General features: G+C 39.9%; 1 protein-coding gene across 5 annotated transcripts in view; it reads left to right on the forward strand.

The window, feature by feature from the left end:
- The window catches only part of UST (uronyl 2-sulfotransferase), a 224,628-nt gene that overhangs the window by 69,312 nt on the left and 138,140 nt on the right, over positions 1-17,176 (forward strand). For all 5 annotated transcript variants that reach the window (XR_003916111.1, XM_029962817.1, XM_029962818.1 and 2 more), the window contains exon 3: positions 8,069-8,224. Coding sequence is in view for 4 of the 5 variants with exons in the window: in XM_029962817.1 (XP_029818677.1) it covers positions 8,069-8,224 (156 nt within the window). In the remaining variant the exon portion in view is untranslated. The remainder of the gene's footprint in view (positions 1-8,068; positions 8,225-17,176) is intronic.

The raw sequence follows: 17,176 nt of genomic DNA on the forward strand, positions 1-17,176 counted from the left end.
AAGGGGTCTGTGTGAGAGTGATGGTAATTCAAGTGAAAGAGGAATGTGGGCAAGTAATGCAAGGGCAGGGCAGTGCAGTTATGTGAAAAGGTAATTCTCAGGACAGCACCCACAGACTCTATTGTCCTGAGGGAGTGTGGAGGCCTTCGTGGCTGGCACTATTAGGAATTTTGAGTAGATACAGGGAGAAGCTCCTTCCACTGGAATGGCAAGGAGTTGTGCCTTGGTCATCAGGAATGAGGTTTGGTTTGCCTGAGCAAGTCAGCCAGAAGAGTGAAATGGGAGCACCTGACACTAGGTCTCCTCCATTATTGCCTCTGAGGTGTCATCTCCAACACCACAGGATCTACTTGCGACTCAAGATGTGGATTGTGGTCTGTCAGGATAGGTATTCTGGGCCTTTGAGTCATTTTGGATGACACAGTGATTTCTGCTCTATTCTGGTTCTGCTGGAAGAGTTGGCCAGCAGCATGTTGTCCCTCTTGTAGGTACTTCTTGGTGTTGTTCCTTCCAGGTGGTGACATCTTGTCATGAACTAGATTTGAATCTGTTACCTGCAGGAGCTGTGATGGAAATTCAGTCCCTTTGAGTTCCTCTGAGCATGCAGAGTGAGAGCACCTCAGAGCTAGCTCATCTGTAACAAGCATGTGGGTTACAGTTCTGCAGAACTGGCCTGTTTTACAAGTTAAAGTCCAGTTATGGCTATAAACAACCTTTATTTCATACTGCAGTTGACTTACAAAGTGTCTGCTTAAAGTGTATTTGAAAAGACAAGCATGCTGAAGACATTAAAATGAAATGTGGAGCTACAGGAAGAGGGCCTTAAGTAAGGGGCAGGAGGGCAAACTGAAATGCATCATGAGAGATCCTTGGCAATAGTGAAACCATGAGTTGCTGCACTACTGAGTTGCCTAATAGTCAAACACAATACGTACAAAAGGGTTAAACCTTAATGTGAAGAAAGACAAGTGCATACAGAGAAATACATTATTCAGTCTACCACTCACTACATTCAAATCAAATATTATTGGCTCACAGGGTGAATTCATGAATATTGCATTGGAAGGATAGAGATTGCCGTAAGGTACTGAGGTTACTTAAGGGATCACCACTACTGTGAAGTATTATAAAAAGTTTTAAAACTAGGCTTAGTATTTTGCAAGTATCCAATATAAAGATGTGCATTGGATGTGATAGGATTTACTACTTAAACAGAGTATAACTGTGCCAGTGTATTCTGAGCATATCAGAGCATACAAAACCTTGGGCTCTGGAGGAAAAACAGCAGTTTTAAACTTTACAGTTCCAAGCTACATATAGCATGGGGCTGCTTTGGAGGTAAAATCAGTCTTGCACAAATTCTGCAGCTTACAGGTTTTCTGATATTACATGGAAAACCTTCCAGTGGAAAATGCGGTAATTAATGTGACACTAAAATTCTTAACCTACCTGAACTCATGCTAGTTCCCTCAACTAATACCAGTATCAGTGAACCACATCCTTAAATAATTTATCTCCTTTATCTTCTTATGAGGTAAAGTGCATACCAGAAAGATAACTTCTACAATCTGATTAACTTGAGAAGTAAGAAATAAGAATGCTGCTTTTCATAAAAAAACTAATGAGGGCCTTCCAGTTCTTTTTCTGCTGTAATCTGCATGCACTCATGCAGGGTAAAGAAGAAAAAGTGATAGCTCTATGTTATGCATGCCTGTCTGTACTAGTGATAGTCCCATATACTTTGATTCTTCTAAATTTCCATCCTGAGATGTATTAAAAAGAGATGTCTGCAGGACACAAACGATAACTGTTCAGTTCTCATTGGCACCAGGGAGACAAGATACAGCACTATATCTAATTTTGGTCCCAAAAGAAGTGAACAAGTTGCAAACTGCGGAGGAAAGCAGGAAGAATGAAGAAGAGGTTGAAAAGCATGCTATCTTAAGAAAGGGTGAAAGGAAAAGATTTGATTAATCTAGAGGTGATGGTTGTACCCCATCCCCAAGTAATTATCCATTTGGTAGGGTGATTCCCTCTCACCTGCTTCATCCCTGAGAGGAGCCAGAGCTGAGCTGCCATTGTTTAAGTGAAGCAAGTGTTGCTGAGTGATGAAAGCCAGGAGTCCCACTCACACCTCCAGAGGCTGCCTAACATCAGTGAGCACCTGAAACGGCTAAGTAAACAGAGCACCTGCTCTCTACCAACTTGTTTGACTCTTTGTATATATGTGCTGATTTTGAATGTTGCTGAAACTTCACATACCTGAAATAAACTTGGTTCTGCACTCTCTGTGGTGGGGAGTCTTGAGCAGCAGATTGCAGGAGCAGAGGTTTTGTTCTGCTGCAAGCTGCTGTTGTAGGCAAGTGATGCAGGTGTAAAGTATAAAAGGAGCAAACCCAGTTGTGTTCATAGGATGCAGCCAAAGCTTTGAAAACTGCATCTTTGACCTTTTCTTTATAAATTCCCCAGATTCTTGTTGATATTATTGTAGTTTCTATAGCCATAGTATCTTGTAATAGAACCTGATCTGAGACTTAGTGGAGAAACTTTACTATGCTTTGAACTGAATTCTTTTTATATTTGTAAGTGTACAGGGCTTCTTCACAGAAAAATTACTGGAAGTTTTGATTTTGGCTCTACAGATCTGTTTCTTAAGACATGTCAGGGACCAAAAGCTTTAGCAGATACTTCATAGTAATGCTTTTCTTTAGTCTTAATAAATTTGAGTACTGTCTGCAACCAAGTGGCCTTTTTCTGCTTGTGCTCCATGCTTATGTTTTCAATTTATTTTGGTACTTAGGGATGTTGAATCGTTAGAGAACACATTTTAACTTAGTCTTCCAAATGTGTCATCTGTCCAACAGATGAGATGCATTGTTTGTGGCAGGGGGTAGCAAACTCATCCTTTTTCAATTAAATTAGTGGATTAATAAAAATGCAACAGAATAATCTTCTGTTTCTTCTTCTGACTTATTTTCAATGCTCCGCTGCATTTAAATTTTGAAAACAAACCAACTTCAGCCTTACCTTTTCTTATGGTTTCTAGTGTATTTTCAGTGACCCATAGAGAAGACCATGCTGTCTGGTCTGCTTTAGAGTTGGTTAATTCCAAAAGCTTGTCTCTGTCTAGCATCATTAGACTCTGCAGGTGAATCTTTATGTAACTGGATCTGTGTCCTTTAGCTGAGGAAGAAGGAGGCTAGCTAGTAATTTATTTTGTTTTCTCCTTTGTTCATTGTTCAGTCATGTTTTCTGCTGACATACTTTTGTGTTAGCAAGTCTTCACTGTAATTGTTTTAAAAGTAAGTTGATACTTGTTTGGAATGAAATTTTGTGCAGCAGTTCCTGACCTTGGGTTTAGTACAGGTAATCTTTTAGTGGACTTTGAATTTGCCTTTAAGTAGGCCATGGCAGGCGTGTGACGGACCTCAGTTAAAAAGAGGCATCCAATGTATCTAAGATCTCAAAGCTGATGACTGAACTATCTGACCTATCTTCATGAAACCCACAATATGAGAGCAGGTATTCTCTGGAAAAGGTAGAAGATGAGCTAAAAATGAAATACATAGTGGCTAACAAAACTCTGGAATTTGTTAGTACAGCAACTTATGTAAGAAATTCTTCATGCAGCAAGCAAGTATGTGACTTCTAACATGCCATATGTAATCTTTGGGGACACTAGAGAAGGAGGAGAGATACTGGAGAGAAATGACTGCTTACAGCTCTCAGATTTGTAGGTGCCTAATGAGTATCATCCTCCCCTCATGAATAGAATGTGCCATTGCTTTGACCCATTAAGCCATTTTTTAAAATTCTTATGATTTTGTCTCAGTTGGACAGGAAAAAAAAATGAAGAGGTTGCACTGAGAAGGTGTGATGCTATATAAAGATGTGTGACATCAGCAAATGTTTAATTGTTTACACAGTCTTACCAATTTTGTATGTGTTGGTTGGCCTCATTCACCTGATAAACATGGAGTGCTGTCTGACTACAGGTTAGTGTCTGCTCAGAAAGGAGAAACCATTTCTGGCATCCACTTCTGGTCCTTCTCATATGTAAGGACAGGGGTCACTTGCTTCCAGAAACTGTGAAGATAATAGATTGCTTTCTGGGAACACATCTCTTTGACATGAATAATTCATCTGAGCAAACTGTATGTGGACTGGGAAATTTTTGGCAAATGGGCAAAATTATACTGGATTTGGCTCAGTAAAGGTGGAATAATTTAGGCCTTTGGGTGGATCCTTAAATTGTTGACACTGCAAGTAGTGTTATCCAGCCTAATTTTTTTAAATGATGCAAAGGTTTACCTGGAGACAAAGCCACCAGTGAAGATGGAAGCCTGGGCTTTTGTCAGGCTATCTGTTAAATGGCTCCCTTCCTGAGACTGGCAGACCTACTCTGCAGAGCTACTTGACGGTCACTGTAATGCAAGTTTGTTTTGGGTTAAACTTACTTTTTCTTCTTTCTTCCATTCACAATGATTTTTGAGATCTTCTTTAACTGTGGAACAAAAAAAAAAAAAAGCCTCCTTGAACTGACAAGTAAATTGTTATATAACTTTCCAAACCCTTAGAGAGAGCTGTTGTAATTATACTGTGGGTTTTACTTTTTTATAGCTGTAAGTACTAATTCATATGACTACAAAGTGAATTACATGTTTGAATTTTTTATATTACCTCTGGGCTTTGATGCAGTGCTCAATAAAGTCACTCTGTAATTATTTTGAAGTTGCGTATATTGTTACATGAATATCATGTTGCCAGAGCATCACCTCAGCAGTTAGTCAGTCTACATGATACATACTCTTATTATAAAATAAAATGTAATCCAGTCAGCATTTTGTAAACTTCCAACTGCTGTTTTCTTTCATGTTTCTGCTAATGTAATAGGAGTCTCCTTTTCAAGAGCCTACTCTACCGCTGTCTCTTGTATTGTTTCAGTCTTTTGTGAGTATCGTGAGGGGGGAAAGAAAGTTCCTCTTTGAAGAAGTTTTCCATTTCTTGCATTTTTACTTCTGCTTAATACAAACTCAGGTTTCTGGAAGAAGTATTTTTTCTAAGAAATAACTTAGATATTTTCTAAAATGCAGAAAGCAGATTTGCAGCATCCTAAGGGAACTGATCACATTAAACAAATACTTGCCTATATATCAAAAGCCTGTGTACTGCATGGCTTTGTGCACTTGGCACACCCTTTGGGGCATTTAGGTGTGTTAAGTGGATTGGTGACGTAAACAGATGAAACATGAGCAGAGCTTCAGTAGCACACCTCTAAAGCTCCCACGTTCAGCAGTGCTGCACGTGAAGTTTTGATTTCCGTTAGTGATTGTTCTTCTGGAGTGAGCTTTGAGCTGTAGCATTTATCTTGAATGTTGAACTAAGTACATTCAGATGGTTACTGAATCAAGGCATTGATATATTGGCCTCCTTTAAGCTAAATAGGTGTCTGAAAATAATAGCCCTTTATTTCAGGATTCTTTATCTGCTATAGTTTCTTTTTGAGGGTTGCCACGGTTATTGTTTGTGTGCAGAACAGAATTGTGCTACCTAGGAAGATGAGTTTCAGAAACAAATCTGAGAACTGGCGAAACTTTGTAGCTACTGTCAGTTTTCTGAGCTGATAAAGTTGTTTGCACTTAGAATAGAGTTTGCAAAGGCCTACTTTAATTTTATTTCCTTTTAAAAGAGTTATATTAATAAGATTCACCCAAGGTTACTGGATAATCAAGTCAGGGATTTAATTAGAACTTGAGTGTAATCTGGTGCAGCAAAACTGGAGTTAAATGAAGTACAATGAAGAAAAACTTTTGCTCACTACATTACAAAGTGCAACGCTGTTAGGAAAATCAAAGCAGTTTATAATTATGAAGCATTTTTAAATATGTCCATAGCCCTACAAACTCTCATCATTTATCTCATTTCTAGGGTGCTAAGCAAACACACGCTTGTATGAGTCTTGCTCCTTCACTGGCACTTGTGAGCATCTACTTATCATTTCTCTTGAAAGCTTTCACATACTTGCACAGCCAAGTATGCCAAAGGTATATGTCCGAGCAGAAGATAAATTCCACTTCCACAAGTTACAGTGATGTTGTATGGATGGTGCTGCAGGGCCATGACAAATAGTGATGCTAGTGTTTGTTATGTGAAGGGGATAATCCAGAATAGGGCTGTGTTTTCTTGTTCATTATGGTGTCCCTGGTGCAGTAATCAGCATAATAGAATGCATTCAGATTTTTACCTTTCAGGGATTATTAGCAGTGGTTTTGGAAAAGGTTAGCTACAGCTCTAGCACACAGATGTTAAATTCATCACCTTTGGAGTTCTCTAATAATTGAGGCTCAGATTTTGCATTTCTTAGGAAGCAAGTCTTCTGAAGGAGATTGATAAGGAATAAGGCAGCTAGGTTTCTCCTAGAAAACACCATAAAAATGTTACAAAGTGGCCAGACTTGATACCTTATGTGGGGTTTGTATGAGCCTTAGGTGACCCATATTTGCTTGCCGAATCAGCAGATGTGATATCCTGCAGCTTGGAAGGCTGTTAACTGAGGCCATGATCACTCAATACCTACTCCTTCCCTGAGTAATTTGAAGAATGATGGCTTCTCCATTTATTTTGCAGTGAAGGATATCCTAAACATTCCAACCAGTAACAACAGTAATGTTCATTTGGTCATGAAATACAACATTGACAGCAAAGTCCCAGTGAAGTCCTACTAAAAATAACAGAATACAAGGTTTTTTTCTTTTTTCTTTCTAGTTAGCTGTACTCCTTGAAAGTAGTCTGAAGGGTTCCCTGGGGAATAATTTTGCTTCCCTGATGAAGATCTATTAGCTGTTTGAATACTCTGAGAAGTACCATATGCTTTCATCTGACTGGTTTTATGTCATAAATTCTTCTACTGGGAGAATGTGATTGCATCAAGAGCAGAAGTAACTATAGACTGAGATACACCACCACTTTGGCCGTTCCTTGCGCTGAACACAGGTTGTCTGGAACCCGGGTGCAGGCCCTGTGTCAGGAAACATTTTGTGCCATTGTCTTAATAGAAAAATGATCTTTTTTCTTAAGTGCCATATATGCACTGCTGTGGATGAAACTGTGAGCTTCTGGCTTTAAGAAGCTTGAAAACAGTTTCCTCTTGACCTATACTATCAGATGCTGCTGCTGTATGCTATACATCAAATACTTGCCTAGTGTGGTAGTGTCATTTCAAAATGCATTTTGGTGAAAAAACAGCCCATGGTCATCATCCAGGAATAAAATAAGGCTGCATCCAATGTATTTCGAGACAGTGAATTCCTACTTGCTTGTTCTGGTTTCCCAGGGAGGAGAGCATGGTGCAAGAGTTCATGTGGGCAGGAGAACATTCCCAGTGTCCAGGTTGGATGTAACTGTTGTGTTTTGAGTTTTAGTGTACACTACCTGTGGGGAGGTGATCAGGCTGTGCCAGTTGGCCTCAGGCCACCTGTGGCACTGGCATTTTTCATTCCACAAGTATATATGTAGCCAGTGGCATGATTTGTTCTCTGAGTCTCTATGGAAGATTCATGTTTATATTTGAAATTGAAATAGTTGATTAATTTTAGCTTTGTACAACTGGTGGTTGTTTGGGGTTCTTTTTAAGCTGAAGTTTTGCAATACAGGCATTCCTCTTGCATTATGTCAACTTCACTTTGAGTTGCTAAACTGTGGCACAGATTCACTCCATTCTTTTTATGGGAGATAGTCAACTATAGCTGACTATTTGCATTGATATTACAAGCAGCAAGCTTAAGCCTATTGTCAACAGTTGCATAGTGTTTCTGGAGTAGTTGCCAATCTGTTACATTGAACTGGATCATGAAGGGGAAATCTCACCTTGCCATCTCCTGACCCATGTTGTTTCTATTCTGAAGAGCTGTTGGCTTGTTAGAGGAAGTGAATGCTTCTGACCTGGACAGGGCCCTAGGAATTCTCCTGTATGTGTCTGTTGGCTTCAGGTCAAAACATCGTGTTACTCAAGGTACATGGAAACAAAAATGTCCATATACTGACTCCATTTTTTTCAATCTTTATTTAGGTACTTCCTTTCCCCAGTCAGGTGGTCTACAACAGAGTGGGAAAATGTGGGAGTCGAACTGTGGTTTTGCTTTTGAGAATTTTATCAGAGAAACATGGATTCAATCTGGTTACATCTGACATTCATAACAAAACAAGACTGACCAAAAATGAACAGGTAAGTTACTCCTGCTCCTCTTAGATCAGTTTTTCCTATTATGTTTATGAAACTGAGAAGCAAAGGCATATACTAGCAGAAGTCCTATTGAAAAGATGTATTGCTGCTTTGACCGGAGTGATTATCCAGAATTCATCATTCTCTAAGTGACTTCATTTAATAGGAGAAGTGGATGGTAGAGCCAAGAACAACATGATGTGGAAGCTAACCAGAAAAACTAACTTTCGATGAGCCAGCTTTGAATTTAGTCAGCGCAGCAGTTAGACTACCAACAAGGCAAGAAAGGTTAGTACCAGTGAAGTTAAGTGCTAACAGCATCTGGGATACGTATTAATGTATCTGCAGGGCACAGCCATTTATCATATAATCAGGCCTGCCTATTCAGACCTAGCTTGGGTCTCCTTAAGCAGAGCAGAAGTAAATAATAGCCAAAAGGGTCTTTCTTGATGACTTTCTTAACTCACTTTTAGTAAGCAGTTGCTTCAAAAAGTTATTTCCCCATGCCGTGCTAACCCATGTTGCTATAATCTGACATGCCCTTGATCCTATCTTAGCTTCTTGCTTATCTGCCTTTTTCATGTTATCGCACAACCCTCACTACAGGAAGTGAAAATAGCACATTATTCCTCTTTATCCAGGCACACTTTTTCACATTTTTCATGTTCCCTTAAAGTTGTAGAAAGCATTATTTTTGCAGCTTTGATTCTATAAAAGATCCAGTTATTTAAGTTTTCTTCTATTCAGAGTAACCATATGCCTTCTGTAAGTATCACTCCCATAAGCAGATATTGGTACAAGTAATGCAAAAAAACCACAGACTCCAAAGTGTATGTGTGTAGTCAGATGCCGCACACATTGGCCACTGCTGCTATTTTGAGCTGCTGATCAGGTAAAGCTGCAATAAATGCCTGTGTCACTCCTAGGAATGGCAGCCTGCAAACCACCAAAGGATGTGTGTGATGATCAAAATATGGATGTGGGCCTGCCAGTGGCATTGTGCTGTGATTTGGGCTCATTTATTTGTAGCCCGCTTATGAGCATAAATGTTTTATTTTAGATGCAGCAGTTTAGGAAATGAAAATTTAGGAGCTGATATTGCTCCTGCAGGTCCCACCTGCCTCCCTTTCAGGGTGTCCATTGGGGTCCTACCAGTAGCCAGCTGACCTAACACCACATGACAGTCAAGTTGAGCCCAAGGTGGGGACCAGCTGGCCAGGGCTGCCGCACCAGCCCAAAGGTGGCTTCTATACACAGTTGCATGTTAGATGCCAGTGAAAGGATGTAGGGGAGGACAGTGTCCCCTCACTGCCCCTGCTTGTGGCCAAGGGAAGGTATGGGCTGTGGCTGCTGCAGATTTCCTCTGTGTATCCTACCAGCAGCGCCACAGAGCCACATTTGCAAAATGGTTCCATCAGAAAGGAGTCAAACTATCCTGTACTATAGAGGCTGTCTGGTTGGGATTGCTGTCTGGTTGGGTATGACTGCTTTTGTGTTTTGGGTTGTTTGGGTTTTGTTTGTCTATATCTTTCACCAATTTCCTTTACTAATTGAGAGACATCATAAAACTCAGAAACCTTTCAGGTATTAATAATCACCAGCTTTCACCCTTATCAGCTTCTTCCTTTCAATTCTGTTCTCTGTCTTTCTCTGGTAGGTGTATTGTCCTTTGTTAAAACATGACACAAGATCACATCTTAGCAGTCTTCTGTGCTTTGGTCCAGCATGTGGAGATTCCAGAGAGGCCCAGACTTACTTTTTACCTATACACTGACAAAGGATAACTATCTGCATTACCTTTTGCACTCCCTGAGCTCTTAGCTTACTAGACAGTAAATGTGGTGGAAGTATTGCTACAGAGCTGATGATTTACTCTATAGACTGCCCTACTATAACTTGAGTCTCTTTATTTTCATTTATGGTTTATTTATGTAGTTACAATAATTCATAATTTAATGAGTACTTTTACTGAAAAGTGCCTTTGATCACCAGGAAACATGCCTGAAGATGGTAACTGATCTGTTGTTCAGGCATTTTTAGTTGTCTTCTCAATTTTTAAGAGTAGAATATAAAAAAAATAAATTACTTTTTTCACCTTTAATGTGGTGTACACAAGAGGAAGTTGAAAGAATGGATGATCTCCGGCTCCAGGCATTGGAACAAGAAAAAAGAGAGCTGGGCTGGGCTGAAGGCTTCCAGCGTGAGCATGGGCTTCTCGCTTGAGATATGTCTCTCTTCCTTCTGTCATTTGTCTGTCCTGTGTTTGATTAAAGCCCTGATCCAGCCAAGACTTTTCTGTAAATATTTAGCTTATGCAGTCTGCTGTTGTTAAATAAAGTTAAGCATGTAGGTGTTCTTAATGACTGGGGATTGCACATAACTGGAATCCATATTTTCATTGCCTTTTCCAGTCTCCTTCCTACTAAGAAATTTTCCCAAATTATGTGTGTCTGCCAGCAATTAGAAATGCAGCCTTTGAACATCTGTGGGCATAAGGGAGTGAGGTCTGGAAACAGATGAGTTAGTGTGTGCCTTACCATTTGCTATAGTACTTCCAAGTAAATTAAATACAGAAAATAATATGTAGTATTAAAGTTAATCTAATTGTTGTGGCTTTAAAACTCCACATGAACTGCTGCAAAATGAAATCTTCCCCTTACATGACTTTGTCTCCCACTCCCATTTTCTTGCATTCGGGAAGTAAGAATGAGGGTGCTTATAGATATACAAATACCAGTCACATATGGGAGTAATTGGTAGTTTATCCTTGTATTGTTTCCTTCTACCACCCAATGTTACAGCCGTGCAGCCAACTTGGTATGTAATTCCAGTTTAACACGTTAAAAATTCATCACTTATTTTTCTTATATGCTTTTCAAGACAGAAAATTGGTCATACCAGCCTGGGGAGGTGAAGAAATTCTTGAAACCATTCCAAACTTTTGAGAGCTGAAAATGAAGGTCTAGTATCATTCCTGGGAGTTGTGAGTTGTTTGTGGAAATGAGTATCAAGATGAAAGTGATATACCAAAATTCCTGTAGATACTTGTGCTTCCTGAGTCATACATGCCTTCAGTAGAGACTGAAAGCATTGGAAGAGGGTAAAGAACTCCCAAGAAAGACTGATATAGAGAAATATTTTTGTCCTCTTTGTGTTAATATTAGTGGAGACTATAGTGTGATCCAGGAGACTTCACTTGGAAAATCCCATTTTGACCTTGAATTCTCCCAGTGAAATACATCATCTTAAAAAAAAGTAGTAACATTTTGGCTGTTGTCTGGGTGGGATTATTATCTGATTTTCTTTTTGTCCCTAGTTGAATTTACTTACTGCAAATCTCAAACAAAACAAGAACTGCTCTGAGCAGTCAGTGCAGGGGCTGGCCATTTCCAGAAGAGGAAAAAGTGTCCTCTCTCAAAGGCTGGAGTTGAGTTTTTGTGCAGAAACAATGCTTTGGCTCGAGAAAATCCATCCACCACGTTTCTTCCCTCTTGGGGAGGGCCCCCTCCAGCCCTCTTGGAGTCACTTCACGGTGCCATCTACTGGAGTGTTACTTGCAATGCAGCACCAGCCCATTACAAGTACGCGGATGATGCTGAGCAATTACAGTTTGATTTCTTTTGTATGGCCAACTGAGATCCTACGGTGGTAGTGTAGGACAGTAGACTAAGGAAAAACCTTTCCTCTTAGGGTATTGCCTCTTGGTGTTCTTGCTCAGGTGGGCTTTAAGATTCAAAACTATCTTGTGATTTACAGGATTGCCTCTGTGGATCTCGTCTTCTTTAAAGGGCCTGGTTAAAAGTTAGTGCAGAATATGAATTAAGGAGAAAAATATTAGAATAAAAGATTAAGCAAGCAGTCACAGTGGTAGAAAGGTGTTATTATAAGGAAAGACTCTGTTCCTTAAAATTAGTTGGTGTTTGAGGGGGGTGAGTGGAATGACGGCAGATGTGTTGACCACACCACAGAGGTCTTGGCAACTGCTTGCTGTGGCCTAACATCTCTGCAAACTCCAGTCATGCAGTGTGCATGCTCCCCTTTCCTTGGGGAGCACAGCGCACCCACTACTTTGTTTCGCTTCCACGCACACTCTCCATGTCCTGTCATTTCCCTCTCCCTGAATCCTTCTTTAGCAGCATTAACTCTGTGGTGCAATTTAGTTAATTTTGAGAGCAAATTAGTGCTGTTTCACTGAAACTGCCTAACTCCTGCAGGAGAGCTCTGGGCAGCAGTGAGAGAGAAATAGCTCTTTATGGGCCCTTATTCTAGAAGGTGTGTGCTCCTTTCAGACTTCTCTTTATATTTCTACAGCTTCTCCCTCAAGCCATGGATGTGTTCTAGTTCATCTCTCCCCCAGCTGTGTTTGCCATGGTCGTTTATCTTGTGCTGCTTGTTCCTATTAATTTTTTTTCAAACATAGGATGACCCTAGATCATGTCTACTTGTATGTAACTCTTCTTCACCACTCATTCCATCCAAAATACTTGTTCTCCTCAGCTCTCATCCTCTGCTCACTGTTCCTCTCTGTGGGTCTTCTGCACTCATAAATTAAAAAAAAAATCCCACAAGACAAAACAAAAAAACCCCACCCCCTCACCAAAAAAAAAAAAACCCATATCAAACCAAACAAGAAAAAATCTAGCAACCAAAACCAACCAACCAACCAAAACCATTAGAGACCTTACTCTTCTGGGATACATTGGAAGATTTTTTTTTTCCCCTGTTACCATCATCTTAAAAGTAGAGGTGGATCACTAGGTATTCCTGAGCAATACAGTTGGTTTGTTAGACTGAAGTGATTTCAGCACAGCGGGATCAGAGAGTGAGAGAGGCCCATGGGAAATATGGCCACAATTTGCATGTGGCCATGAGCCATTACAGTTATTTATTTTTCCCTCCTGACATTTGTGTGTTGTTTCAGTTGAGCCTTACTTACCCTTTTGGCAGGGTTTTTAAAAGAACGAGTTTTGCTTGTTTGGTCTTATGCACATTGCAGCTTTATCCACATCTGCTTACAAGTCCAGTTGATCATTAAATATCTAAATATGAAGGTACTTTAAGTCAAAACAAAAATCTGTATCCACTTTGGAGTAAACTAGTATCATAGTTCAAGAGACTGAGTTTGGTAGCAAGAGATTAAAGAAAAGCCAGGAGCCAGATGCTGTCCTGCTCTCTGTGCATCTTTCTGGCCTCCCTTTGCTCTTGAGGCCGAAATGCCTGCGCTTGTCCAGCAGCAGGTTGATGTGTGCATTGCACTGACATCAGATGAAATAAAATGCAAAACATAGTGGTGGTGTAATGTGAATCTGCCTGGCGTAAGCTGAGGGCCAAGGGAGGCTTGCTTGGTACTTTATAATGCACATATACTTCCTTCTAATTTATTTAGCAGTATTATACTAAAACTGCCTGTCTTTTTAAACTTAGTGGGATTACTTAATATGGTTATAGTATCTTTATATCTCCCTGATTATACTCTAATGATGTTTTCTCATTTATTCCAAGATGGAATTACACTGTTAACCATAGTTGCACGAACAGAGTTTTTATCCCTTATCAGTAACTTCCTTCTGCCATCTTCCTTACTTCATGCAAATAGAGTTACATGGATAAATGACAAATATAACATGAAGCTTCATACAGTTCTGAGAATTTCACTTCTCCTGTAACTTGTCTGAGAAAAAAAAAAAATTAAAAAATCTGATTGAGGCATCTGATACACAGCCTCTAGAGTCTCCTCATGTTTGATTCTGCAAGATGAATGAATAAAATTTTTTGGCAGAGTTACCAGTCTTAAAGAAATGTAAGCATGTTGGGTTTGCTAGGAAAGTCTTTGTCTCTTCAGAGCATCAATAAACAATACTTGAGTCCTTTGTGCAAATTATTGCAAAGCTTCCTGAGCTTTCTAATTCTGATCTGGACAAGCTTTGCTCTTCAGGTTTATGAATTTCTTGCCCATAGCATTTATATTGTACTGAAGAAGCTGTGTAAAGACCTGTTTGTACTTGAATCAAACAGTCCAGAGTCCATAAATGACTAACTAAAGCAGGGGCACTATTCCCTCCCTGCCTGTCATGGTTTGAGAACCCCATAATCCAATTCCTTAGTCCAAGCCCCCCTCCCACATCTCAACCCAGTGTGAGATGGATTTTCCAGACACCACATGACACTCAGAATGGGGGAAAGGGATTATATATCACAATGACTGTACAAATAAATACTACAATACATTATATACAATCTTAGTTATCTCTACCATGACATAAAAGTATTTACAATGGATCAAATCTCTTCTCCCCTCCAAATAAAAGTCCAGGAGGGAAGAAGGAAAAGATCTTTTCCACTCTCAGAGCAGCAATGTCTCTAGGGCACCAGGTCTCTCTGTCTCTCTCTTCCATGCAGCAGCTGTTGCTGGATCTCTGCAGTACACACGAGGGGGTATCCAAGCCCCTTGGCCCATCGTCTCCAAGCGAGGGTCTTCTCTTCCGTGGACTGTGTAGCAGGGACAAAACTCGCTTCACCACGTCATATCATGGGGTGTAAGACCCCCATGAAGGTCCCTTCCTCAGGGGATTCGCCCCTGAGTCAGAGCATCTCGGGCAGCTTTCAGTTGAAGGCCTTTGCCTCAAGAGTTCTATCAGAGCTTCTGTGCTCTGATCTCAGTCTGCTAGCTCAGCTTGGCAGCAGCGGCGAGGGGGGCCAAAGTCATCCCCTCCGCATTCTTTCTCTGAGCTTTTCAGCTCCTTTCTGCAGTGCTGTAGCGCTCCAAGACTCCTTCAAGTAAGAGTCCATCATCCTTCTCTCTCTAGGAGGGGTCTTCAAGGAGTTTGGGGTTTGTTTTGTTCAGTTCTTAGCCCAACTTTCTCACTCTCTCTCTGTGTAGAGCCTAGTTCTCTCTCTGCTGCTGGCTCTCTCTCGGCTCTCTCAGACAACTCTGGTCTTCCTGCTCGGCTGCATGCTTGTTGCTGCTTCTCTTTTATCTTTTGGCTCTCTACCGCTTTCTCCGGCCAGTGTTGTTTTTGCTGCTGCTGCTGACGGTGGAGGAAACTTCCTTAGCTTTCTAGCTACAGGCAGTTAGTCCAACCTTACGATGTTACAAGTCCCTGTAGCCCCCCAACCGGGGCTGGAGGGGGCCAGAGCCCCCCAGGGGAGCTCCTGCCCTTTCTCCTTGTGGCTCTACAACATGGCCACCTCTTCAACAACAACTACAACTACCTTCTCTTCCAGTCTGCTTGTGATATGTTTATATTTTGCAGAAGCACTCATTGGGTAAAACCTCAAGGGTTACCACCCCTTGGGGTTTTACCATTTTATAACTTCATGGGGAAAACTGTTTCCCCCCACCACGCTGCCTCCTCTTTTTTTAGTTGTACATCTTCTCTCCATATTCTCTTGTTTCTCTTTTCCCTTTATATTGTCTTTATTTTTTTTTCAACTTATCTTCTTTATGTTCCATTTCTTTGGGTTTACAGCCTTTCTCACATATAATATACCTTGATATACTTTCTCAGACCTAATACGCCTCGATGTACAAGATCTATACCTAACATGCCTTGATGTACTCTAACTACTTTGACAGGAAAAGCTCCATCATAAGAAGATGGGCAAGCTGAACTGTTTTGTACAGAGCTCATCATACACACATATGTATAAAACTGTTGAAAGCAGTGGAAAAATAGGGAAAAGCATATTAGTGTGTGCACATTTTATTTAATGCTAGAAGTTAAATGGCTGTAGCTTGTGTTGTCTGAAAGAAGAAGACAGGTATGTGTTCTACAAAAAGGTGGAGAATGAAAGATGAATGAGAACCAGTAAGACGTGGCACACAGTGTAAAATATCAGTGTATTGAAACTGGGAAATAAAGGGGGAAAAAATGAAAATTGTTGTCCTTAAATGTAATTTAATATTTGTTATGGCATGGATGTAATTTTTTACTATGTTCTTTTTGATTCTAGTAACTCATTACATGCCAGTCACTTTATCTTGACCATATAACAGGCTGGACTCCATATTTTTCATATTTTTTTTATGTCAGCTATATCATTCAAGTTTTAAGAAATACATTTTTTAATTAATGTCTCCTTAATGGTGTTTAAATTTAGTACATAAATTAATATTATCCCAACCAGAATATTTGGTTCACACTGTCTTATCTCTTTTTTTTTTCCAGCTTATTAATTGCTTTCTACTACCCAGGTTGTAAAATCAATAAACCTGTCATTTCAAATGCTTTTGTGTTCAGTGTCCATAAAATAGCCTGCATTTGAATGCAGGACAGAAAATCCAAAAATAAATCTTAGGAAATTAATAAGAAGGAAGCAAAATTAACTGAAACGTTGACTCTCTAGCATGATGCTTCACTAGACAGTTTCAGTTTCCTGTAAATAATAGCTAGAGCTCTGCTTACACAAAATAGATATTCATATCCATGGTGCTGTTTACGTTATTCCATGTCAATGATCTGAAAATTTAAATTATTCATTTATTTTTTAAAAATTTAAATTATGTGACTGTACTTGACCTAATATTTAGCAACATCTTTCTGGAAGCGCCCATTTAATTTGTGCTCCTAGTTTGCTGTAATAGCAAAAAGAATAGCAAGTGCTGATTTCTGTATTTAAACAGGCAAATCAATCGGTGTTTTGGCTAAGTTGGCAGGTTTTATTGTTATATGAAAATGGTCATTGGCTCAGCTCCCGCTTTCTGTTACAGTTTCAGATATTTAACATTTTTGGCATTAATGTGAATAGAGCTAGGGTTTTCAAGAGGGCAGCTGCCTCTTGCAAAGCTCTGGTGCAGATTTAGGCAGAGTTTAGATTTTTCCTTTAGTTTATGCCTTTCCTTATATTTATACTCACCTTTGGAAGTACATAAGCTCCATGATAGTTAAGCTGCAGACAGCATTCTGCTTTCTTGCTTAGACATAAAAATGAACTTTTGCTATCTTGATGACAGTG

Source organism: Manacus vitellinus, unplaced genomic scaffold (genome assembly GCF_001715985.3).
Source record: "Manacus vitellinus isolate BGI_N305 unplaced genomic scaffold, ASM171598v3 scaffold_4_pilon, whole genome shotgun sequence".
In the NCBI taxonomy this organism is placed as follows: Eukaryota; Metazoa; Chordata; class Aves; order Passeriformes; family Pipridae; genus Manacus; species Manacus vitellinus.